The sequence below is a fragment of the Vombatus ursinus genome, unplaced genomic scaffold, assembly GCF_900497805.2.
Source record: "Vombatus ursinus unplaced genomic scaffold, bare-nosed wombat genome assembly UNPS02014778.1, whole genome shotgun sequence".
NCBI lineage: Eukaryota > Metazoa > Chordata > Mammalia > Diprotodontia > Vombatidae > Vombatus > Vombatus ursinus.
Window position 1 is genome coordinate 55,403,366 of NW_020954556.1, and position 27,940 is coordinate 55,431,305.

The following is a 27,940-nucleotide window of genomic DNA, read 5'->3' on the forward strand; positions in this document are numbered from 1 at the left end:
GTTTCCATGTAAAGGAATGAATTGCTAAAGGGCAGATAGTGAGAGGGCAGTCCTTATTCTTTCACCTCTTGCTCTGCTGCTACGTATATGAGCTTAGATTTTACAGTTCCTCCTTAACACCAGCTGGCAATACCACCTCCTTGTCACCCCACCAGCTGCCTCCCTACACTTTCACTTGCTAGTCTCCCACACCAGGTGGAGTCCTCTAAAGCTCAGAGCATATTTGGAAATTGCTCCACATCTGGTGTTAGCAGCAGGTTTATAGAACTTAATCTGTATCCTCCTAACACAAACATCCCTAGCTTTCTGCAGCATAGCAACAACAAAAGAGGTTAATCTTGTCAATTTTTTTCAAATGTGGGTTGCATTAGAGAGGGGGAATGGAAGAAGAATGGACCTGGACTGAGGTTGAATTCTGCTAGAAACCTCTAAATATTTTCAAATCATTCCATCAATAAAAACTGGTCATTTATTATATGTCAAAGATATGTGAGATACCTGAGTAATAATTTCATGGTTGGAGATTAAGTCAAACTGGTATTACTGATATATTTTTTTTCTCAAAAATTACTTACCTTTTTATTTTTTCTTCATGACACCTGGCTGTTCTTTGGCTCTTTTCAAGAACTTAAATCCCATCTTTGTTTTACTGGCTGTGTGACCCTGGGAAAGTCATTTAACTTCTTTCAGTTTTAGTTTTGTCATCTCTAAAATGAGAAGTTCAGACTAAAGGGCCTCCAGGGTCCCTTTCAATTTTACATCTGTGATTCTAAGATCTTATAGATAGTCTTTTACTTTATACTTTTATAGGTACATAATATAAGCTTCTTCAGAGTAGAAATTTTTCATAGAATTCATGACAGTTAAGCTCTGTAGGGGGTGAAACAGAAGGGAAGGGCCTGAATTAGGGGTGGGGAACCTGCAGCCTCAAGGCCACATGTGGCCCACTAGGTCCTCAAGTGTGGCCCTCTGAATGAATCCAAACAAAGGGGATTTGTTCTTTAAAGTCTGGATTCAGTCAAAGGGCTGCAGCTAGTCCTTGGTCCCTATGCTTTGGTCCTTCCTGCAGTAGGAGAGCATCCAGACATGATATCTATCCATTTTAATTCCAGGCTCTAAGAGGATATCTGGTTAAATTGAATTTCCAGTGGGTAAAAGTTAATCTTTATACATACCTAGACAGAGCTGTGGGACATAGTGAATAGAGTCATCATGAAGACTCGAGTTCAAATCCTAGCACATACTAGCTCAGTAATTGTGAGCAAATCCCTAACCATCTTTATGCCATCCTCATGTGCTCCAGCCTCTACTTCTGACCCAGAATTCCAGTTCCAATCCTAGGCCTTAGGCTTCTGATTGGTGAGCATTCCTCTAAAATATCCAGCTCACACCTATATGGCTCCACCTCCACCCCCATCACACACACACACACACACACACACACACACACACACACACCCCTTTCTACCTCTAGCTCTGAGAACAGTAAACATAAATACTACCATTCTTGGAAAGGACTTGTCAGTTACTTACCCTGTTGTCACCATTCACCATCCCTCTGACTTCCAAAATACCCCTTCTGGCCACAAGTTTCCCTAAATGTGTTGTTTCCCTCTATTAAAATATTACAGTATAAGATTCTTAAGGTCAAGTGCTGGCTCACTTTTTGTATTTGTATTCCCAGTGTATAACAAGCATTTAATAAATGTTTTTTCTTCCACTCATCCATCTCTCCACCTACCCATCCATACATTCACTTAGCTATTCCATGCCCCAGGAAACTCTCTAGGAATGCAAGTTACACATGTCTTGTCAATCTGCAATCTGCATTAATGGAGGGAGTTTCCAAACTGAAGATTTCATGCATTGATGAATCACAAGTCCTGACTAACCAAAAAACAACAAAAGAGAACTCCTCAGATTTTTGGCCTCTTGGTTGGAATTCTGATACAAGTAAGATACTTTAAGGGGAATCACAAAAGGAAATGTGAAACTTGTTTGACAGTCACATTGCACATCCCAGGATGTATCCTGAGCTAACTACTTATAAGAATTGAGGAAAGGAAGCAGTTCATGGAAGATAGAAAAAGTATACTTTGTATTAGCTAAGGAACTTAATTTACTAGGCGCTTGATGAAAAGCAGCAAGCGGGCAGAGATCGATGGGAAAGAAGTTCTTCTGACCCACAGAGTGGGTTAGTGCAAAGAGTTTTGAATTTGCAATTAGCTGGCCTGAGTCCAGGATCCCAGCTCAGCTACAGATTACTTGTGTGATCTTGGGCAAGTCAGGTAATGTATTTTGGCCTCAGTTTCTTCATATGTAAAAGTAGAGTTAGACTAGATGACATCTAACAGTTCTTTCTATATCTGGATCCATGATCCTATTACTGTCATATGAATTTTACTAGGAAGATGTAAAGGCCTTTAGAAATAATAAGTTATATTTTAATGAAATATCTCATAGCTTATTTTATTTATGGTTTTGACTGATACTTTTTTATTATTATATCAGTCTCTTCCTCAAAACCACTTCCAATATAGAATCATCCTTCATAACAGAGCATAGTAAAGCAAAAATAAAATATGTTGACTATATTCTTTGTACATAGTAAGTACTTAATAAATGCTTTTTTTCATTTATTCCTTCATGTCTTAAAATGGTTACCTCATTCTACACTTACAGGGTGTAGTGGAAAGAATGCTAAATTTTGAATCAGATGACCTAGGTTTGAGTCTTGATTCTGCTAGGGACTCCTTTTGTGACCTGGAACAAGCTATGAAACCTGAGTTTTTACATCTATAAAATGAAAGCTTTGAACTAGATTACCTCTAAAGTACCTTACAAATTGATATCTATTTTCCTGAAAACCTTTCTAACAAGAAGAGAAAGGTATGTTTCATCATCATTCCTTTGGAGTCAGGATTAGTCATTGCATTGATATGAATTCCGATTTCTTTTAGTGTTCCTCTCCTTTACTTCATTAGAGTCATTGTGAATATTGTCTCCTGAATCTGCTTACCTTTCCCTGCATTAGTTCAAACAAGTCATCCTAAATCTCTATTAATTTCCCCTATTCATTTTGTAAGGTACAATAATTTTCCATTACACTTATATACCACAATTTGTTGAGTTATTCTCTTGCACAATGGGTACCCACTTCAATTCCAGTTTTATTTTGCTACCATAAAGATCATTTCTGTAAATACATTGGTCCATATTAGTCCTTTCCCTGCGTTTGGTCCTTGGATATAGAGGTATCATGGGGTCAAAGAATTTGAACAATTAAGTACTTTTCTAGAATTCAAAATTGTTTTCCAGTATGATTAGGTCAACTCACAACTCTATCAACAGTGTACTAGTATGCCTGTCCTCTATAACTCCTCCAACATCATGTGCTCCAATCTTGAATCGTCTGCTAATTTCTTGAGTCAGTTCACAGCATTGTACAAATATTGCCTCTTTGTTGCACACATCTGAAGGGAGTAATAAATAGTTAGCTCTATTACATAGAATAGATAATCTCTTCTAGTCACTGAGACCCTGACTTTCACAACATCCCATTAGTAGTTAGTGATAAATTTAAGACCAGTCCTTCCTTTGTAGAAACATAAAGTTCTAGCTCCACTTCTTTTAATAATTTATTGTTGATTAGTTTGTTGATTTTGCTCTTTTTCTAGATATCTATGGGACTTTGATCAAAGTCAACTTTTAGGTTTATTAGGTTCTTCTTCTGTAACAAAAAAGAAAACAGTACCACTTTCTGGCATGGTAGCTATAAGTAGTAGAAAACTAGTAGTGAATGCTAAAAATTCAGAACAGTTTTCTTTAAATCATTAAAATAGCTTATGGTATATCATTTCTATTTAAAAACCTAAATATCTGTTAGTTACTCAAAACATGTGGCCAGGACATAAAGGACCTGTTGCTTAAATGCCTTTCTTACTTGGCAATAAGAGAGAGTACATTTCATAAAAATGATACAGAGGATTAACTTTTGTTGTTGTTCAGTCATGGTTGACTCATTGTGCCCCACATTTGGGGTTTTCTTGGCAAAGATACTAGAGTAGTTTGCCATTTGCTTCTCTAGCTTATTTTGCATATGAGGAATTGGAACAAATAAGGTTAACTGATTTGCCCAAGGTCACACAGCTAGGAAGTGTCCAACGCCAGATTTGAACTCAGGAATATGAGTCTTCCTGACTTTAGGCCCAGCACTCTATGTACTATTGCGATACCTGTTGGCAACCTTTCTGGGCCTCAGTTTCCTTCTCTATAAAATAAAAGATTGGAATAGACAGTTGGTTGGGAATGTTCCTTTCAGTGCTACAATTCAATTGTTATACAGGCTGTAGGAGTTCAGTTGGCTTTTTTATTTTTTTATTTTTGTAATTAATTTATTTTTGGATTTCAACATTCACTTTCATAAGCTTTTGAGTTTTAAATTTTCTCCCCCATCTTCCCTGCCTCCCTCCCCTAGATGGCATACAATCTGATATAGGCTCTACATATACATTCCTATTAAACATAAATTTTAAAATTTGCTTTTTTTTTTTTTGTGAGGCAATGAGATTAAGTGACTTGCCCAGCTGGTAAGCATCAAGTATCTGAGACTGGATTTGAACTCAGGCCCTCCTGACTTCAAGGCTGGTGCTCTATCCACTGTGCCACCTAGCTGCACGGCTCAGTTGGCTTTTGAAAAAAGAGGTGGCACTTCTGATCAAAGGTACTTTTTCAGGGACAAGAATTCCTGGAAATCATGACACAGAAAAGCAATGAAGACTCACTGCGTGAACTCAGTGTCCCCAAACTTTATATATCTCTCACTTTTCTTCTATCTACTTTTTTCCTCAGTTGAAGAACATTTCTAGTTCTTTCAAGTATTATGTTTGGAAACTCACTTGGGAAACTTGAGGAGCTTGCAAACCCAAAATTAATAAGATTTTTCCCTCTGAAAAAAATCTCCATTTTATGATGCAAATAAGTGGCAAGGTAAAATGGCCCATGCAATGCCTGTCATTATGCTCAGCTGCCCAATATTTCTCTTGGATGTTAGCAAATTAGAGAGGAGATAAAAAGAATCATTAGATACTTACTATAGAGAATGAGAGTGGATTTTGCATTAAAATTTGCTTGTGCTTCCAATAGGCAAAAACATGAAATCAGACAATAGGAACAATCTAGTTAAGATAAAGAATGGAAATAATTGTACTGTCATTAATTCTAAGAGATGCCCCATGGATAATGCAGAAAACAGAGTTTCTCTTCCCAGTACGCTTTTAAAAAAATGAGATTTATTTTAATGTAAATGCTTTCTACTTGTCCAAAGGTAGGAGACAGGGTAGAAGACATTTAGCATGGTGAAGGACAAGACTAGAAAGCAAATTGCAAACTCTGGCTCCACCATATTCTATGTGGTGTTCGTCTGAGGTCACTCAGAGTTCTCTTCTAATGCCCAAATTCTTTGATAACCAGAAACCTCCCATAGACTTCAAATACCATATTTGGTCAAGTATAGGCCAGCCTCAATATAGACCACATTCCTAAAATGAAATCTCTAGTAAAGAAATATATTTGTGTACATAGATGCATAGGAATATATGTATATGTATACATATACATGTATACACATATGTATATATACATATGTGGATATAGGCATATGTATGTACATGCATGTGTACAAATGTGTATGGATATACACAGATGGTGTCCTTGTCTTCATCCAATGATCCAGGTACCTTAATTTTTTGCTAATTGATTAAATACTTGTTCATATCTAGTTTATGGCTTTGATTGCTTGATTTAATTGAGGTTTCCAGTCCAGTAATTTTATTAGAGTTGATATAGAAACTTCATATATATATTATATATGTGATATAATATATATCATATATTATATATATTATATATGATATATATTCATATATATCTATACATGTATATAGATATGTATGTGCATATATGTAAATGAATAACTTACATTTATATATCTACATACATCTATACTTTGTAAATATAAATATATGAAGTTTCTATATTGACTAAAATTTAATTAAATTAATACAAAATTACAGTACGAAGAAAATATTTACTGTGAATTTTAACATTTCTTTCCGTTAAAATGAAGGCTTATTTATTTTCATCATTCTAGCTTTCCTGATCTTCACTAGTTATTTGGTTTTGATTTTTTTTTTCATTTTTACCAAAAGTATGACATAGGGTGTAGTATGGTTTTATCCAAGATAGATTTTGAGGGAAAAAAGGTCAGTATTGAAACCAGTATGATAAATGGTATTCCTCAAAGCTTATTGTATGTTTCTGCTTATGGGAACTAGGAATTGCCTTTGGCAAAATTACAAAATAGGTGAAATCCCCTTCACTCCTCTAGTGATTTTTAGGTTGCCTGGGGCCCTGCCTCATAAGGGAAGAAAACCAATCCAGGAGTTGAATTTGCTTTAAGTTGTTACAGTATTTTATCTTCTCTTGGGAAAAATTGCGTTTAAAAAAAAAAAAGGAAGACTGGAAAAAGATAATGCTTAAACCAAAAGAAATGAATCAATTAAGTTGAAATATTTAAGCATTAGTAATAGACTGAGGAAAGTATTTTTGTGTAGGAGGATTTTTTCAGTGACCCTCAAATTCCAAAAATTTGGCAATCCTCTATCCAAGGATGTGTAAAGCCAACAATGGAAAACTTTTTATCTTCCTAATGTAGAGTGAGCAATTGGGAGCCAGGGTTGGATATAGAAATATTGGCCTAGGTTTGAATCCAGACTCTGCCACTCAATGTGTGTTGTTGGGAAACTCACTTTTTCTCTCTGGGCCTCAATTTCCTTATTTTTAAAATGAGAATATCGCATTAGATAACCTCCTAGGTATCTTCCAACCTTAAATCTATTATCAAAGGAACCTACGATTTGTCTATGCCACCATTTACATGGTCCTCTGGGAGTCTTTGAGTATGGAAAGATTTAATAAAGGCCCCTCTCCAAAATGAGCTTTCCACAATTCAGATACCCATTAGTTACTGTACCATACATCGTCCGAGAAGCTGGAGCTTTCTGGCCGTTTCCAGACATATAAATATGAGGTAGCTAGGGGTCACAATCCATACAGTGCTGGGCCTAGAGTCAGAAAGGGCTTAGTTCAAATCCAGCCTCAGATGCTACTTCCTAACTATGTGACACTTGGGAAGGTCTCTTAATCTTGTTTCCTCATTTGTAAAATAGGGATAATAATAATAGCCCCTAACTTGCAGGGTTGTTGTGACGATCAAATGAGATAATATTTGTAAAGCACCTAGCAAATACCTGGCACATAGTAGGCATGATATAATTACTTTTTTTCTTTCCCTTCCCTACAAATGTAATAAATAACCCAGGCAATTAAAAAAATATGCCCCTTACTTCTGATTGTCTGAACAGGTGTGCTTTGCCAAGTAAGATAATTCATACATGGCAGTAATTCCCTTGACTGTCACCCGTCCTAGGAAATGTACTGTGACCCAGGAGTCTTGGAAGTAAGAGAAAAGCTAAAATTCTGCCTGTGATTCTTCTTCATGAGTTACTTCTGCATTCCTGCTTCATTGTTTTCCCATTTGTCAGTTTGAAGAAACAGTACTAACATTTCACAGGAAGTTTGTGGCAAGAACTGAGAATTTGTGAGTTTGCAACTCTTTTTAGAGTCTTGAAAATAAATTGCAAATAGTAACCATTATTTGACAACATTTGTTCTTCCTAACCCTGTTCTCTTTGTCTCTCTCTTTTTATCTCTGTCTCTATCTCTACCTTTGTCTCTTTCTATCTCTGCCTTTGTGTGTCTTTATCTCTCTATTTCTGTCTCTGAGTCTATTTCTCTGTCTCTATCTGTCACTCTCTATCTTTGTCTCTTTCTCTGTGTCTCTGTCTCAGTTTCTCTTTCTCCTTTTGTCCCTCACTCTCATTATCTCATATCTGAGCTTCCTTTGTGCCACCCATTGCTCCCTGGCCAAATAGAATAACCCTGAAATTATTATAGAACTTTGGACCGATGTCAAGTCTCAGCATCTGGTCCCCTGAAGAGATTATCTGTGTTCCCTGCGGCATGATTAATATAAGTATTATTTTTTAGACTTTACATTGATGGAGAAAATAGCATGGTCTTGATGAACTTAACTGAAGAAAACACATTAGATTAATCTGCAGTTAGGACAAAAGACTTGGTAGGGCCCAGGATGTAATACTTCTCTAACAAGAGAGCTATTTTTCATTTGAGAAAGACATCCATCATCAGGAAACATTGCAGTGGCATGATTTCTTATAGATGGCAAGGGGTGAGTATTTATTTTGCTCTGTTGCTCTCTGCAGAGCTGATCTGAGAAGTGTCAGAGGAAAATCTCCAACTGACTTCAAAAAGAGCAAAAGATTAGTAGGTCATCTTGCTTTCAGTTTACTTTTTGTTCATTCACAGTCGGATAGGTTTATGTTCTCAAAAGATGACCTTTATTGGCAAACATGGTCAAGCAAGTCTTCTCTATGACCTACCATGGAGAATAAGAATTTTCTAGTCTTATATAAATTGTTAATAAAATCAATATTAGGTGCCCTTCCTCTCATTAAGTGGAAAAATAACAGATTCTAAACATAGAGGAGCTGACTTCTTTTGTGAAGGCCCCTCTTTAATGCAGGGACTGCTTGGGTGTCATGGTGATCCATTCTTATGGGCTTTCTGGCCATTGTCCTAATATACAAGTAGCAAGATATAAAACAGTTCTGAAGTACGTGGTGCAGGAGCAGCAAGGTGGTGCAGTAGTTAGAGCACTGGGCTTGGAGTCAGGAAGACCTATCTTCCTGAAATCAAATCTAGTCTAGTATCTATGGGCCTGAAGACCAGCTGGGATTATGTAGAAGCAGGGGAAAAGATCTAACGGTAGTCATGAGTTAATTATTCTAAAATATACATAATCTGAACCATACCCATCAATCAATAGTTCTCTTGAATGACTCTGGATATGAGGTCAAAATAGAACTTATGTTAGGAGTGGAATTCTGTAAGGAAAGTATACAAGAATTATTTGTCTATTGTCCCAGACCAATACTGATTGATGATTACAGGAATAGAGCTATTGTGGTGCTTGAGGGGGAATCATAATATCATAGGGATCATAGATCTCGAACTAAATGGTACCTCAGCTACTGTCTCATCCCACCCTCCCTCATTATACACATGTGTAAACCAAGTCCCAGGGAAGTTAAGTGACTTGCCCAAGGTCCCATAGGTACTAAGCATCAGAGGTGACTGTGGAACCCAGGTCCTCTGACTCCAGCACCAGTGCTCTTTGCCAAGTTCTGTGCTGAGAACATAGCGGATCAATCATATTTATTGCTCTCATGTTAGATAAGGTCCTTCTTTATAGTAAAGCAGATGTACAACTGTGGTTTTGTTCCTGGATTTGGCCGTCTTGCCATCTGCTCTGATTTAAAAATGGACTGTTGTTAGGCCTGTTTGTTCAAAGAGCAAATATAACACCTGGCAATGTAGCCCTGAGGCATTTAGATTATGGAAGCATCCCACCATCCACAGGGCTACAGTTCTTCAAGGATTAGTCCTGAAGTAGTTTCTCTTTCCTTTTTATAGAGTAGAGGTTCTTATTCTGAAAGATATGAACTTTCCCTCCATGTTTTAGTAACTGCATATCAATATTTTATTTTATGCATTTAAAACATTATTATGATAAGGGGTTCTATAGGCTTTACCAGCTTGCCAAAGGGTCCATGACACAAAAAACAGTTAAGAATCCTTGAAACGGAGAAACTTATCTCATTAACAAAGACAGCCATGTCCATTTAGAGCTTGATATCTTCTCCTCATCCTTTGCTAGTACCATTTAGTTCTCGTGAGGTCCTTGAATATGGCAAAAGCTATGCTATTTTTCATGATTATATCTGCAGAGCCCAGTACAGTGCCTTATATCACTGTGTTAGATAGTTAATAAATATTTGCTAAATTGATTTTGATTGGATTTAAAATCTGTATTTAATAGCCTTGCCCAAAGTTGTACTATATTTCTTGTTGAGTTGTTTCGGTTGTGTCTGACTCTCTGTCATCCCATTTGGAGTTTTCTTGGCAAAGATACTAGAGTGGTTTGCCATTTCCTTCCCTAGCTCATTTTACAGAATGGAAAACTGAGGCAAACAGGGTTAAGTGACTTGCTCAGAGTCACACAGGTATTAAGTGTCTGAGGCTGGATTTGAACTCAGGTCTTCCTCACTCCAGACCCAGCACTGTAGTCATGTACCACCCAGCTGCCCAGCATTGTCATTTAGAGTCAGCTGACCACAGTGAAGCTGATCACCCCAGGTAAGAGTTCCTTTTAAGAAGCCATGGAAATCAGCACTGACACATTTGCTCTGGATGGAGAGAAACCAAATCAAGACCAAAGTCAGATAATGGCTGTAAAGAAAGAGAAGCAGTAGGCCAAACCATGTTCAGCCATTCTTTTCTAATACTCCTTGTTCAATTTTCACAAAAATATGTTTTTATGAGGAGAATTGGGAGAATTCTGAACTCATGCTTTAACCTGATACTTGATGGGAATTGTCTGGAATAGATACTGTGGAAGTACCAATTTTTCAGTCCCTGTGATTTTAGAAGAGATGACAATATCACCCTCCACCCAATACAATTATGATGCTCTTTGAGCCTTTTTTGTGTATTTGATGTAACTTTTGTAGACATGTTCTGAAAGAGGACTGGCCAGTTGCGGGTTCTCTTCCTCCCTCACCTCCGGAAATGCAGGCCACCTGTTATATTAGTATTTGGACATATGGTGCTCTTAGTAGCTCTTTCCACATCTGTCTAGACTGCTTTAAAAATTTAGCTACAAAAAGAAAAGGAGATAACTAGGTCCCCAAATCTGGGGAGGTAGTAGAGAATGCATTGGATTGGGAAGGGCATAATAGCATGGCAACCAATCTCACATCTGCCACTAACCATCTGTGTAAACCTTGGGCAAATCAGTTTACTTCTCTGGTACTCAGTTTACTTATCTATGAAATGTGGCATTTGTATTAGACACTCTTTAAAGTGCCTTTCAGCTTTAAAATCTTTTACGGTTATAAGTCAAAATACAGTTGTGGTAGAATTCTCTGAGTTGTTTTTCTGTCAGTGGTGATGGATTTTGACAGATCTATCTTTATCTGGTCAGCTTGCAAGCAGTGGCATCCATTTATGAGGTGGCAGATGAGGGTCAGGGAGGTTTGTAATGTGGATCTTTTAGATTGCATTGACCGTGTAGGCATAAATAGGGACAACGTTTGGTTACTAATAACCAGCTTTGGAATAGTAATTGTTTCTAGCAACTCACTAGCCCATATTGGGAAATAGAATCATTCATTATGTGACCTCGTGGTTGAAGGTCAAGTTAGCATAAATTTACAAATGGTAGCCTTCAATAGGTTTATGCGGAGGAAGGGAAAGAGGTTTGTTTTCTCCATCACCTTCTCCCCTATCTGGATACAAAATGACTGTTCAGAAGGCTGACATTCCCCAGCCATCCCCTGCAAGCTTTAAAAGACATCGTGAATACCCTTGGACATTTTCTTTTTAAAAACATTTTCTTTTCTTTTTTCTTTAAAAAAATGACTATTTTTAACATTTAAAAATTAATTCAAAATTATAGTATCTTTTTAAAAAATGTTTTCTTTTAAAATTAACAAATATTTATTTTTCTCCCTCCAACCTTCTGATTCAATAATAGGACAAGAAAATCAAAATCCTTTTAATAAATATACATAGTCAAGCAAAACAAATTCCCACATTTGGTATTTCAAAAAAAGTATATCTCATTCTGCATCTTGAGTCCCTCATCTCTCTGCCAGGAGATATTCTTCATCATTGGTGCCCCAGAGTTGTGGTCAGTCATTGTATACTATAACTTTACCTTTTTCATCTTTCAACATTACAAACCCGGGGTATCACATAGAATTTTTTTTTAACAAGATCTACTTTATAATACGCATTGACAGTCTGGATTTTGTCCTCCCATTACACTTACTAGCTTCTTCAGTTCCTTCGAGCTTCAAGTGAGTTCCTTAACACATTTAAACCATTTTGGAAACTCCTTTTTAGCTTGGGGTAGGGCTCTTATCCAACTGACTTTGGATTTCAGAATTTTCATGGTCTTTTTCTTACATGTGGAAAAAGTGCTGAAAAGTAATAGATACCATATCATAGATGGGTTAAAGTGTAATGAATATCCCCAGGAGAGCTCCAGAATATCCTGGCATCCCCCCAGCTGAGATGAGGTCACTGAATACATTTATTTGGAATGTCTAGACCTGGGGACACACCTGAGCCCCGAGGAAGCTTTTACACAAAGATCTTGGAGGGAAACAGGGTCAAATATGGGGTAGGTATGAGATGCTTGTCTGCAAGCTAATGGGACAAGTGAAGGGAAAATTATGTTTTGATCTAGCCAAAATATCTAGAAAACTCCTCCAGTTCCATTTCTCACTCTGCAAAAGGTTGAAAAGGGTTTGGTCTGAAATAGGACTGCAACTGGGTCATCCTTGGGTTATATAACCTGTTCTTGGGTCCATCAGACTGTGAGCTATCCTTGCTACAGGGAAATCTCCCTCCATGACATTGCCTTATGGAGCCTTGTCTCCTAGTCATTTCTTCACCTAGGCCCTCAAAGCAAAAGCTCAGTGGGGTGGTTTATGGTTCCAGCATGGATTTTTGGATGACATAGGAAAGTGGTGCTTACCCACAGAACTGCAGTTGCTGAGTCAATTGAGTTGATTCTTGAGTCTTTCTATCTCTAAGTGACTTGATTTCCATACCTCTAATTGTTTGCAATATATATTTATTTTGTGGCTCCTGTGTCTAAGCCACACATATGAATTAGATTGCAATTATTATTCCTGAATGATTTGTGTCACTTGAACTTCTTTCTCCCTCTCCCTCCCCCTCCCCTCCCCTCCCTCTGTCTCTTTCTATGTCTCTATTTGTCTCATGTGTTTCAGAATGACCATGGAAAGTATAACACTGGTATATAAACGTAACATTTTACAGTTGGTAATGATGATTTCACAGTCTGTCAGGCCCCTGTGCTATACTACAACTAGACTTGGGGACTACCAAACTTCCTTTCCTCTCACTGATTGAGGGCCCACAGATTTTAAAGTTGACTCTGTAGATATATGTAGAGTTGACTGTGAAGGGAGAACCTAATGCCCAGCTGCTAGTCTGGCATGATACCAGTGTTTGCCAAAATCGGGAGGAAATGTGTATGTGTTCAAAGCGTGTTTTGAAAATCATATTTAATTTTTGAAATATCACATCACTTCAATCTTTATTTTAAAGGAAGCTATGGTTTTGTTATTTGGTTTTTTTTAAAGAAAGACACAGTTTTGATCACAGACTGGTATGTTTCACTGCATTTCAAGTAAAATTAGATCATCCAGGATTTATCTTTTAATGACACACAGCACAAGGTAGAATCCAAATTTAGGATTCCCATCAGGTTTTATGTCTGCAGATTCCTCTTTTCCCCAAATGTACAAATTTCAAAGCAACAATTTAAACAAGAAGGTTTTGGCTAAAGCTGCTGAGATGATCTGCTAACCCGGCAGTGAGGGATGGAGGGGAGAGATTCACTTTCAACAACTAGGGAGAATTATTTAATGCTTCAAAAGGTTTCTTATTATCTATTAATATGCAGAAATGTACATGCAGTGGGGCAAGACTATTATTGTGCTTTTCATTTCTGATAAGTCAACTGTAATTCTTGAGTAATCAGCAAGCCCTGGGATGAAAATCCATCCTTTAAAAGTTAAAAGGCTGTTTAATAACTGATGACTCCTAGAAGAATAACTCAACAGAGGGTTTGTTATTGTTAGATGTGTACAAATCAGTGATGGACAAAAAAAGTATTGTCTTATCTGAAATTATCTGATCTCTTTTTCCCTTCCCCAATTTTCTGTATGTAGGTTGGGACAGCTGGAAATTTGTCCAAGCAGCAACCATGATGAAATTAAGTCATTCACAGACCCTTCCACTGGGATATTTATTAAGCACTGTGGCTCTCTTGCTTTTCCACCTGGACAAAATAAGTGCCGAGACTGAAGGTGAAGGAACTGTAAATGAGACACATGAATGTACTGGCTCTTATTATTGTAAGAAAGGTGTGATTTTGCCCATATGGGAGCCCCAAGATCCTTCCTTTGGAGATAAAATTGCTAGAGCTACTGTGTATTTTGTGGCCATGGTCTACATGTTCTTGGGGGTATCTATCATTGCTGACCGATTCATGTCCTCGATAGAAGTCATCACATCCCAAGAAAAGGAAATAACCATAAAAAAACCCAATGGAGAGACCACCAAGACCACAGTGAGGATTTGGAATGAGACAGTTTCCAACCTAACATTGATGGCTTTGGGCTCCTCAGCACCTGAGATCCTTCTTTCTGTGATTGAAGTTTGTGGCCATAACTTTACTGCTGGAGATCTTGGTCCCAGCACCATTGTTGGAAGTGCTGCATTCAATATGTTCATTATCATAGCTCTCTGTGTCTATGTGGTTCCTGATGGAGAGACAAGGAAGATTAAACATTTGCGAGTGTTCTTCGTGACTGCTGCATGGAGCATCTTTGCCTATACCTGGCTCTATATGATTCTCTCTGTCATATCACCAGGGGTTGTAGAAGTCTGGGAGGGCTTGCTCACTTTCTTCTTCTTCCCCATCTGCGTTGTGTTTGCTTGGGTTGCAGACAGAAGGCTTCTGTTCTACAAATATGTCTATAAGAGGTATCGAGCTGGCAAGCAAAGGGGAATGATCATTGAACATGAAGGAGACAGGCCCTCTTCCAAAGCTGAAATTGAAATGGATGGGAAAGTGGTCAACTCTCACGTCGATAACTTCTTGGATGGTGCTCTCGTTCTGGAAGTTGATGAGAGAGACCAAGATGATGAAGAAGCTAGGAGAGAAATGGCCAGGATCCTGAAGGAGTTGAAACAGAAACACCCAGAAAAGGAAATTGAGCAGTTAATAGAATTAGCCAACTACCAAGTCCTAAGTCAACAGCAAAAGAGTCGTGCATTCTATCGTATCCAGGCTACCCGTCTAATGACTGGAGCTGGCAATATTTTAAAGAGACATGCTGCAGACCAGGCCAGAAAAGCTGTCAGCATGCATGAAGTTAATACTGAAGTGGCAGAAAATGACCCAGTCAGTAAGATCTACTTTGAGCAGGGGACTTATCAGTGTCTTGAGAACTGTGGCACAGTGGCCCTCACCATTATCCGTAGAGGTGGTGATTTGACCAATACTGTTTTTGTTGACTTCCGAACAGAAGATGGCACAGCCAATGCAGGCTCTGATTATGAATTTACTGAAGGTACTGTGGTCTTCAAACCTGGAGAGACTCAAAAGGAAATCCGCGTTGGTATCATTGACGATGATATTTTTGAAGAAGATGAGAACTTCCTCGTGCACCTCAGCAATGTCAAAGTGACATCAGAGGCATCAGAAGATGGAATCCTGGAGGCCAATCATATTGCAACCCTTGCTTGCCTGGGCTCTCCCTCTACTGCCACTGTCACTATTTTTGATGATGACCATGCAGGCATCTTTACCTTTGAGGAACCTGTGACACATGTGAGTGAGAGTATTGGCATCATGGAGGTCAAAGTGTTAAGAACATCTGGAGCACGAGGAAATGTTATTGTTCCTTACAAAACGATTGAAGGGTCTGCTCGTGGTGGAGGAGAGGACTTTGAGGATACCTGTGGAGAGCTGGAATTCCAGAATGATGAAATTGTGTAAGTACTACTATTTTAATGATCTTTTAAATGAAATGTTATGCATTGAATAGACTGCTTATTTAAGAAGACTGCTTTGAGCACGTCAATCTTTAGCTAAATACCACTTGCTCAGATGAGCATACACATACGTTGGGTTAACAGCCTTTTGGATCATTTTTTAAAAGTGTTTTAAAAACATTACAGGTAATGATAGAAGGTAGCTTTTGCCTACATGTATCATCACATCAATGGGGCAGTGAATAATTTATATTCTGCTTTGAACAAATATTCCACAAGAGAAACAGTATCTAAAACCATTATAATAAAATAGTCCAATTGATGGCAAAGAATAAAAAGGAAAATTGCTAAAAAGGAAACATCTTTCTATGACCACCAGGGCTATCTGAAGGTAATACTTCCATTTTTGGTGTTATTTAAGAATGTAAATATAAAATACAGAAATATTTGGACCAGAATGTTAATGCATTATAGTGATGAAATGACCAACCCTCTTCTCTCTGTTGTATACCATTTTGGGGCATGATTGAAAAGCTTGTTTCTAGTTTATTCTTTTACTTTATGGTATCAACCAGACTGTCTTCTCCAGTGTGTGTTTGTGGAGTGAAGGAGAACAGAGGAGTCAAGAGCATTGCATGAGGCACCTAATTGTCAGTAGGTGGTTTGATCTGAAGAGGGAGAGATAAAGGAAGAGAAAGAAAGAATCAGCTTTCTTTCTGTGAATATGTATTAGTGTGGCATTGCTTAAGGAAACTGTACCCATGCATTCTTTGACCTCATAGTCCAGACAGCAGGAGGATGTGATCCTGTAATTAGGCATAACAATGCCACTCTGCCAATAGTCATTTAGAGGAGCTACTTTCCCCTCTGTGCCTATGAGATTGTGTTGTCAATGTTCCAACTTACTGGGGGAGAACCCAGCTCAATTTGCTGTAGTCCTTTCATCATCATTTAATCATCTAAGTGCTGAAATGGTTTATAATACCCATGCCTTGGCTAAGAGTTCTAATTTCTGTGCACTGAAGCCTGGGAAAGCCAAGGAAAGATGAAGATTGAGTTTTATGAGGTCATGGTAATTAGGAGATTTTACAGAACATAATAATAGAGCTTTTAATTTCTAGAGGTGTTAGATTATGACTTCATATGGTGGTGTTGTGAAAGGTACCAGACAAACATCACTTGAAAATAAAACTCCATTTATTCAAAACATAGCAAAAGCAAAGTCAGATTTCTCTGGCTTATGTTCCTATTGTCTGTAAGTTTCTCCTATTGTACTGGCAAAAAGTCATTGATTAGAATTGCACCATCAAATCAATTGATTTTTGCCATTCAATCTTTAATACAATTTTCTATGTTGAGCTGTGTGTGTACATGTTTCTCATCTCTGAAAAGCCAGATATAATTCTCAATTGGCAAATGAAGGGGAAATGTACCAAACCAGAAAACTTTGGTATAAAATTATAACCCTCACAATTCAAGTGGGTATTTAATAACTGATGACTACTAGAAAATGAGTACATGTATCATCTATCTATCTATTTATATATCTATACTAATATATTTATCCAGATAAATCATTTATAGAAACATTCATATTTATTCAGAATATATAAAGTTTTAATCTTGTAAAACCTGTCTACATGATGAATGTTTGTAAATATATGAATACATATATGTATATACACACATATATATGTACATGCATAAACACATTCACATGTAGGACCAACACATCATGACACTGTGTTCATATATATGTATCTATTTACCTATTCATGGCATATAACATATACATAGATATATCTATGTATGGCTATGTATGTATGTACATATGTGTATATATGAATATATGTATGTACAACACACACACACATATGTATATGTTGATGGCATAGTAGATGGAGCCTCTGTTTTAGAGTCATGAAGACCTGATTTGAAGTCCTGATGCAGTCATATACTAGCTGGGTGATCACTGGCAAGTTACTTCATCTTTCATTGCTCCAGTCAACTCTCTAAAACTGTAAAGCACAGTTTGCATTGTGAATTTCCACTCAATGAACCTATAATCTTAGAGAATTCTTTAGAGCGGTGACTTGTCCAAGGTCACATGGCCAGTGTGGGCTGAAGATAGGACTTGGACGAATGTCTTTCTGGCTCTAAGACCAGCTCTATATGCACCATACTACACCTCTGCCCTCATTTTAGAGTATATTTAATGAGGATATTAAATTTACTGATTATGACATATTGGTCTGTTGGTAGGTAAAGAGTGTACATAAACCAGTGGGGATTTTTTCCTGTGGAGTTGCATTGTTGAGATTCTGAACTGTTATCAACACAGATGCATTTTCTTTTTCCTATTGGCACCTTCACATTCCATGCTCTGAACACCTCAATACATTTCTTATTTTTCTCTATTAGATGACATCCAGTTGAGAAAATTAATAAAATCAATAACAAAGGTCATCAAGCTAAAGTGGTATTGCATGTCATTTGAAAGTTTCAATAAAGCAGACTTGAAATGTAGCTGGTTATGTTTAGGCTTCAGATATTTCCCTTTGAAACACTTGATTCTCCACTTCTATTAAGACTAATGTTTTTGCATAGTATTCATCCTGAATGCAGGGTTGCCCTAACTGTTATGCTATCTAGGACTCTTACTAAGCCATAAATAAACAGCCTTTCAACTGGAATGTGGAAGAAGATTTGGAAAAAAAAAAGAAAGCAAGAATGATGGAGATTTGATGGAATAATTTATTCTGCCAAACTCTATTTAAAACATTGAACATGCAAAATTAGATTGATTTTACTTGCCCAGCAAAAGCAGTAGTGCCAATCTTTGATTTCAGTAGTGTATTCACTCATCAAAATTGATCAACATTTCTGTGGCAGGACTTCTTTGGATCCCAATGTGGGTAAATCATTTTAAGTACATTCAAACCTGTGTTAGTGCTCTGAGAGGCCTGTGATGGTGAGAATTTGTATTACATTGGTGAATTACAGTAAATGCTTTTGACTGAATGTGATAGCAGGTGACTGAGCCTACATTTTTTTTTCCTATTAGGATTTAATTGAAACGCATCTAATGGAATCCACTACTACCTTAGAAGCTACTACTTACTACTCACCATGAATTTTCCTTTTCTTATCCCTTAATATAGTTACCTATATCAATAAATTGCTCGTTTAGTTACTGGCCTGTCCACCATCAACTCTCTGCATCACTTGAATCTCTGCATCACTTCATGAGGTTAAGCACACAACCTCTATTCTCTGCTTAGTAATACTTCTCTTTAAATGCTATCTTAAAAGCCTTCAAAGGGAAGTAATTACTGGGAAGTCACTGATTTCATGGTTCTATTACTCAAAGAAATCATTACCTAGGCTGAAAATCAAGTGTAATCTAATGATAAATAGACATAAAATGGATATTGTTATTTCTTCTTTGAACACATATACTACCTGTCACAGTTAGAGATAAGGTAAACTACTTATCTTTGATGTTTTATTTCTGAAGAAAATGCATCTCTTATTGAAAGTATGTCTTATTTAATGCACTTATTTTTATACTAATGTAAGTAAAGTCTTTCAAGTTGACCTTTTAGGCTAAAATACTTATAAAGATTGATAATTGCTAAATGGTGCCTTCAGTTCTGGTTAAAATGAGGTTCAGAACGCCATTAAAATGACTAAAAGAAAAAAAAAGACCCTATTAAATGCTTACTTTAAAACTAACACATTCTTTAGACATATCACCTCTAAAGCCCAACCTATGGCTAAAAGTCAAATCCAAAATAGCTGGTCTTGATATTAATTTATTGATGTTCTGGATAACATTTTATTTTATTAAAATAGCAGATAAATCATTGACTGTATTTAGATAGATATTTTCCACACATTTCAAGTGCTAATAATTGATGAATGTTAATGATGTTAATTTACTGATAATACTGTCATCAAATAAATACATTTCTAATAGTTGACACTATTGTTGACACTAGTTGACACATAGTTGACACTATGCTAATATTGACATTAGATGAAATTTTAAATTTAGTTATAGGGTATATGTGATGGATACAAAAGAAGATTATTTGGGAAGATACCTGAGAAAACATATGTATTTTAAAATTGATTATCTAGAGTAATGAATATTTCCATGGAAAGTGTTGCTTATATCAACATTTTACCAGGTGGTTAGTGAAATTAGAATTGTAGAAAGCAAAGGATAGAGCTGAAATTCACTTTCCCCTAATACTAAATATTGTATTAGAAAAAGACAAGGATGCGAAATGAACTTGTCACGTCCTGAATGCAGTGAACTCCCGTGTGCAAAAACTCCTTTTACCAATATAGGTCAGCACATTCTCTCCAAATTATAGTCTTACAGGGTTGCCTAGATCACCCAGCCAGTGTATGCCACAAGTCTTCCTGGCTTGCTTTATATTGTAAAGGATTCATTTTCAAATTAAAACAGATTTTCAAAAAAAAAAGTTATACATGAAGCATTTGGCCTCGACACATACATTTACAATTTTTTTTTTGCAAAAAAAAATAGTAAATGAGATAAAATCATAAAAAGGCCAGATTTTTTATCCTATTAAATTATATGTAACAATGGAATGTTTGTCCTGAGTATTCCTTTTCTCTTAATTTATTCTGTTCTGTTAAAAATGACTTATTGAGAGTAGACAGGTACAAAACTGAAACAGGTAGAAAATTATGTAGAAAAAAAATAAAAGAAATCAAGGTATGGAAAAAGGAGAATAAAACAGAAGATAAAAACCAAAACTGAAGCTCAAGTGTGGAAGAGTTAAAACAGATAAATAAGGCATAGTGGAGACCCAAAAGGATGGTAGTAACAAAGAATTCAGTAAAGTAAAGCCACTGACTGATTTTTTTATCTTACAATTGTGCACGTACAAGTGCTATTCTGCAGAATACTTAAATGAATTTAGACAATCAAAATGAAGCTTTCTCAATATTTTACATGGAAATAGTACTTTTTTCCCGTGATAATATGGTAATGGAATAAATTTGGATTGAGTAATTTTATGGATTTAATGGATTTATGGATTTAATGCATTATGTTTTTCAATCTTTGCTATTTCTCTCATCTAAAAACCCCCAAAACAATAACTTCATGACAGCAAAATCTGGAACCTTAAATTATAACAAGGTGTGTACCTGAAGAAGACTTGTTTAGAAAGCTAGTAAGGGACAGAGCTGGGATTGGAACCCAGACCTTCCTCCAAGCTTAATGATTCTTCTTTCCTATGATACATCCTGTAAGAGTGTTATTTGGTAGAAAAAGTCCTGAGCATGGAGCAAAAGCTGGGTTTGAATCCTTCCTCTATCATTTGTTTATCAATGAACAGACCACCTTACTTTGTTTTGTTTCGTTTTGTTTTTCAACATCATAGTAGATAATCTTCTGTAAGCTAGATATTGGACTTGAGGGTAGCCTAACCCTGAAATTCCTTATGTTCTTCTGGGAGTGAAAGAGTCAATTGAATAGCCATTCTCTTAATATCTTCTCTAGTACCTAGTGCTAACCTCGAGCTATTCAGATCCACTGTTAACCTGTGAATGATACGATTAAATAAGTGTCAGAGGGGCCCAAAAAACCTATTCACTGAAGTTGCATATCCACTTTAGAGTTTACGTTTCAGTTAATCTTGGCAAAATTTTTTCCATCTTTTTTGCCTTTCTTTTTGCTCTTGCCATCCATCTTTTTTGATTGATAGCTAAAATGCAACTCCTTTATTATTAGCTTTCTATCATGGTCTGCAAAAGCCTTGTAACTTTAAATTTCCATATGTGGGTGTGCCTGGAATGCACCTTTCCCCTAACTACTTAAAACAGTGGATTTGTGGTGCCTCCTTTTTATATGTTCTTGACATGTCTAATTAATGGCAACAGAGAACCCCCAAAAGATGCTGGAGACACTCAGTGCTGTGTGCCAACTATACCCAGATGCACCATTTCATTCTAGAGATAATGAACAACAACTACTGGATTTGGATATTTGAATCCTAGTGATGCCACTTACTACTTATGTGAATTTGGGCCATTCACTTGCTTTCTCTAAGCCCTGGCTTCCTCCTCTGGAAGATCGCTGTATGTAATAATCCCAAAGTTCTTCCTACCTCTACATGCTTTGTTCCCATGTCAGTAGACATGAGTATGTTTTGGATTGGCAGCTCAACCTAGAGGAAGAGGGACTACACCTGTGATTGCAATGCTAAATGAAATCTCAGATTGAGAAATTTCTTTTGCCAGTGCTAGATGACACTTTCTCTGCAATTAATAGTCTTACAAAGTTGCCCAGATGATTGAGAAGTTAAAAGTGACTTTCCCAGGGCCACATAACCAGTATGTGTCCAAGGCAAGGACTTCAGCCTAGGTGTTCCTGACTCTGAAGCCAACTTTCTATCCAAACCACCTGTTAGTTAAATTGAATTCTAGATGTGCTTTTGGAAAGTCAAAATTCAAGACACACTCATGTCTGAAGTGTTCTTTGTGTTTTTTCCTCTACTAGATCAAAGGAAAAGAAATTAAAATTTGTCTTTAAGGCTTAAATTAGCAAGTGCTCTATGACATTAACTTTCCTTTTTATGCAAAACCAATGTTCAGATGTGACTTAAAAATTTGCATAGAACAGAGTAGTATTTTTTCTACTTTTGCCATCAAATTAGATTCTCTTTGGAATTAACAAATTTGTAAAATGTTTAGAGGATATTGTCAGTTAAGTGGAAGTATCATACTATTCTTCTTTATGACTTAAAATCCAGAGCTACTGTAATTCCTTCATTTACCCTTCTTTACTTTGTACTGTTCTCCCCCCTCCCCCTTTCCCATAAAAGGAGAAAAATAAAAGAAATTCCTGGATTACCATATGTTAGCATATGGGATGTTACTTAACAGCCACACTTACAGGTGGTACTGATAGAAATTGGAGTGTCTAAGACACCGTTAAACAAAATAAAATCTCTAACAAACCAACGTTATGAGGACAGCTTTTTGTTTTCCCATATTGAAGGTCATAAGCTTAATTTGACCCACTTTTCAAGTGGGCTATTCAGTGAGTGATAGAGATATAGAACTGATTAGATTTTAGCAATCTCAAAAATGAAGTGAAAGCTGGCCTTGTTCCAGATTTCTTATTCAACCAAAAGAGTATTAAAGTAAGGAAATTGAAATGAAATTCATTCGGATTGCCTCTTTATTAAAAATTGACAGCAGTCCTATCCATGGAGCCATTGGTATGTTCTAGGATACACCAATGAGTCATTGGCATCTAGTGGAAAAATTTTTTTTTCATGGTTCTAGAGGTCAAAACTTAGACTAAATGACAGGGAGTGACAGGGAGACAGATTTCAGCTTCCTGAATATAAGCAAGAATTTTCTAACAATTAGAGATGTCAAAAAATGGAATGAGTTGCACAGTAGTGCCTGTGCTGTTATTGAATATATTTTAACATAGGCTAGACATCCATTAATTGGGTATTTAAGATTCAGAATGATCAGCTCTGAGCCAGGCAGCCCCCTTGCAGTATCCCTGTTTATAGTATTCATATAGTAATTGCCCAAGAAATTTTGGTAAGCCATCTAGAATTGGTCAGGGGAGGGGTGGTTGGAAGGGAAATGTTTAGGAATCATTTGGTGACAATGAAACATACAGTGGCATTTCTTGGAAATAATTCTGATAGGAAAGGTTAGCATTATGATTTTTATCATCGAAATAGTTAATAAAACTTTTTGATACCTTCATATTTTATTAAATATGATTATTACAAATGTTCATAATGATAAACTTATCTAATTTTAATAAAAAGGTACAATATGCTTATTTTCCACATGATAGCCTAGGCTGTATTCTCTCAAGAAATCTCTACCCTTACCTGCAATAATAGGGAGTTTCTGATTTTGATCAGAAGCCCAAGTGTTAAAGTCCTGTTTCTTTTTGCTTAGTTCATCAAATCTGGCCGGGGGACTCTTCTGACTGCTTGTATTTCCATATATTTTTACCAGTCCTCATCCTGCTTTCTCACCACATGCCTTGAATGTGAAAATAATGCTATGATTACTGCTCACAGGTCACTCATTTCAAGTCACTTCATCCAGATTTCTAATCATATCAATGAGATTCTTTTGCTCTGAATTCTTTTCAATTAGCTTTTTTCACAATTCTGTAGGGCAGATGGAGGGGGAGAACCACATTTGTAGAGGATAATAGTGAAAACAGATTCTCATGGGATAAAGCTGAAAGGGACAGCAGAGATCATCTAGTCCCATTCCTTTGTTTTATAGGTGGGTGCACTGGACAGAGTGCAGCATCTACAGTCAAGATCTGAGTTCAAATGAGACCTCAGACACTTGCTAGCTTAGTGACTCTGGGAGAGTCAATTAGCTTCTGTCTGCCTCAGATTACTCACTTATAAAATGAGGAATTTTTTTTCCATTTACACTACAAGGGAAACATTGCTTAGTAGTTGGACAATCAATTGATTTTGTCCTTTTCTCTGTAAAACACTTGGACTTCAAGGACATTTTTCCTGCAAAGAAAGTTGAGGTTAGTTTTATGATTCCACATTGTTCATCAAGTTAGAGCACAGCTCAAATCTGTGAGTATTTTTTAAACTTTTATTACATGAACTTTGTATTTTATTTGCTGTGCAATGTGATAATTAAGAAAAGATTGATTTGCTTAGAAGTCATCAGTCTGTATAATTATACCTTCCTGAAACCAATTGGGGTCTCTTTCTCCATGTTCTGTGTACAATATGTCAGCTTATATTTCATATGAGAATGGTGCATCATCATCTATTTATACTCACCCATTTAGCAGTGTATTGGTAAATATAAACATATGTCTTTTAAATAAATGGAAGTTTGAATAAGGACATTTTAAACAATTCTTGGCATGTAGGAGACCACAGCATGCCTTCCAGGGTCTAGTCAGAGGGCATACGTTCGTGTCATGCTGGGCAATGATATATAATAAGGCCTTATACAAGTTCCAGGAAATGCATGTTTTTTCCCTTGCGTTTGAAGTGAGCCACATATGGTGTTTGGCTTAAAGAAAAATGAAGAGGAATTAAATAGATCGATGCTTGTAACTATTGATTTTTTTCAACTGATTTATAACCCTTCTCTTTAGTGAACAGGCAGAAATCTGCTAAAGATTCTTGGGAGAGTAGCTGAGAAAAGATAAAAAATATAATCAGGTTGAACCTTAAGAATTCAGAGGAGACAGAGGTGGAATCAGTAATATCTAAAATGTCCATCAGGAGTAAAGCTCTACTTGAAAATTAATTCACAATGTTAATAATGTACTTGTAGAGTGTAGAGGTGCTCACTACATTTGTTGCTATGACTAACTAATAGTTGGGCAATACCAGCAGCCTGAATGTGGCTTTTGGAGATCTGGGTAGTGATGTTGTATTTTAGCAGAATTTCTGTTGCAGAATCACAGAAGGAATGTTAAAGTTGGAAGGGACTTTAGCGGCCATCTAGTCCAACCCATTACTGAAAATGAAATCCCCACTACAATATACTCAATAAATGGTCATCCAGCCTTTGTTGGAAGAACTCTAAATTTGGGGGAACTTACCACCTCCAGAGCAAACCATTACACTTTGAGATAATCCTAACTAGGAAACTGCCAGGCTTGTCACCCCACAGTTCTTCTTAATTCAGTCCATTGGGGCCAAAAAAACCCTACTTGTATTGTCCATTCTCTGTGTAGTTACTCCACTAACACAAGTGCCTTGCATGTTAGGTGAACATACCCAATCTTCCTACGGTAAAGAGTCAGCAGCCAGGTGAATGAGGCAAGAGAATAAGCAAGCATTGCCCAGGGCAGCTCTACCGTGAAAACAAGAGTGATTACAGTTAATTTGAATGATTAGAGATGTTACAAAGGACTGAGATCTCTGGAAAGAGACATTGGGAAAACAATCTACTTAGTTAATCATTGTCTATGTCTGGAACAATCTCTATGTCTGAAAGCAGAGGAACACAAAATTCAAAGAAATGGCAAAGTTGTGCACTTAACTATTTTCAGTTTGAGTGAATATAACATGAGCAAAACTTCAAAATGAAACAAGCAGTGAGCTCAGTTTTAAGTGTTCACATTGAATTCAATTAAACCCAATCCAATGAGTATTCTTTAAGTGCCAACTGTATGTATGGTTGTGGTAAATCCTGAGAATTCAAAGACAAAAAAACGAAAATATCCCTGACCTCAAGGAAACACACATTCTACTGGGGAAATACAACACGTAAGTAGATAAGTGTTTAATAGATATTTTACAGATATAAATATTTTACAGCTAGGTCTAGAACCATAATTTCATTAATGAAGGAAACTTTTGGTGAGGAAATTCCCTCCACCAATGTAGATCAGAAACTCATCTATAACTTACTGTTTTAGAGACTTGTTTGGGACACTAAAAGTTAGGTGGCTTGTAGATTAGGTGGGATACTAAAGGTTAAGTAGCCCCACAACTAGTAGACATGTTAAGGGTAGGATTAAACCCAGGTCTTTTAAACTCCAAATCTAACCCCATCATGCTGCCTCTCATAGAGTATATCCTTTTTTTATTTTTGTTTTTGTTTTTTGTTTTTTGATTTTTAGTGGTATGGGAGCACTAACAAATTCAGGAATGACCTTGTGTAGAATCTAAGATTTAATAGCCATCTGATTTTGAGCAAGTAACTTCAACTTTCAGAGACTCAGTTTTCTCAGATGTAAAATTGGAAAATAGAAAATGCTGTGCTTCCACTGTCTACTTCAAAGTAGATCGTTGTGGGGGGAAAAACAATCTAAAACTATGCAGATGGGAACTGTTATTATTTTTAGTTAGTCTTTTTCAAATGGTAATATATCAGTAAAGTATCCTCCTTTCCTGTAATGGTCAAGTAAATTAAATATGGGAAGAATTTATAGGCCTATTTTGATAGTCACTATGTAGAATGCTTTTAATGGTAAGTGGAGTCATGCTTATCTTCAGAGTTATATATCGTGATTGATGTTGACTTTGGCCTGACTCATCTTTGGAACTGAGGTCAAAATGAAGCCATTTTCCTTCAGATTATAATACATGGTAATTTAGTGCTCCAATAATTTTGTTTTGCATTACATCATTCTATTGTCCTCAGAAGTATCATTTCCCACAATATTCTGTACCAACTACATAGGAGACATGGTCTCAATCCATTAGGAGTTTATATTTTAGCTGCTGGAGCCTGGGATGAGGAGTTAGGGGGCTTGTATTCGAAGCAGTTCTTCGAAGCAGCACTTTGCTTAGAAGATAAACAAAAGAATTTTACCTCCCACAAGTGACTTTTATAATAGGACTTGGAAGTTGAGATACAGTTTAATAGGTTTTATTTTTTGCTCTGCTACTGATTCTCTAATTCCTTCTCCCTTTCTTCTTTCAACATCTACTTCCCACTGTGGCTTCCCCTGATTCTCTAGTCCCTTTGTGGCCAACAAATACCACTTGTTTGTTCTGGAATCAAGACTCATTAAGAAACAGGCTGTCTGATCGGTCAGTTGATAGCTGAGAAATGAAGAAAAAAAGAGATATGCAAAGGATCTATGGCTTCATTCTCCAACAGTGTTGCAAATCCTTCTCTTCCCAGCCTGATGGGAAAACAGTTTATAATTCAAAATAATTCCCACCATAGTCTGTTTGAAACCATGATCTACTTCATTAGATTATTCTAAATAGATATATCTACAATACCTTTTAACGAACTGAAATTTCCCTGTTGTGTGGAAGGCTTGAGTATGATATTAAAGGAATGAGAAGAAATCCATTGGATTTCTTGATTTCTTAATGGGGAATGGCTTGCTTTGGGCAGTTCTAAAGCAGGAAGTTCTTGACATAAAGCCTGTAACTCTGTTATCTTTTAAATGAGATGTAGGACAGAAACCCTGGTTTTACTACAGGTTCTTCATATATTTCTGAGGCTGAAAGGGTGGATTTATTTACCTAATAAATATGTAAAAGATGCCCCTGTCTTAAAACACAAGTGTTGTTACGTAAGGCATTGGGGTCTACTACTAGGCAATTTCATGTTACTTGATAGACCATCTGAAGATTTTATTAGTTCAAAGGGAATTGAT

General features: G+C 36.6%; 1 protein-coding gene across 3 annotated transcripts in view; it reads left to right on the forward strand.

The window, feature by feature from the left end:
* Positions 1 to 27,940, forward strand: part of SLC8A1 (solute carrier family 8 member A1) — a 488,864-nt gene that overhangs the window by 79,692 nt on the left and 381,232 nt on the right. For all 3 annotated transcript variants that reach the window (XM_027865085.1, XM_027865087.1, XM_027865086.1), the window contains exon 2: positions 13,971 to 15,801. In XM_027865085.1, the coding sequence (XP_027720886.1) occupies positions 14,006 to 15,801 (1,796 nt within the window). In that variant the 5' untranslated portion in view covers positions 13,971 to 14,005. The remainder of the gene's footprint in view (positions 1 to 13,970; positions 15,802 to 27,940) is intronic.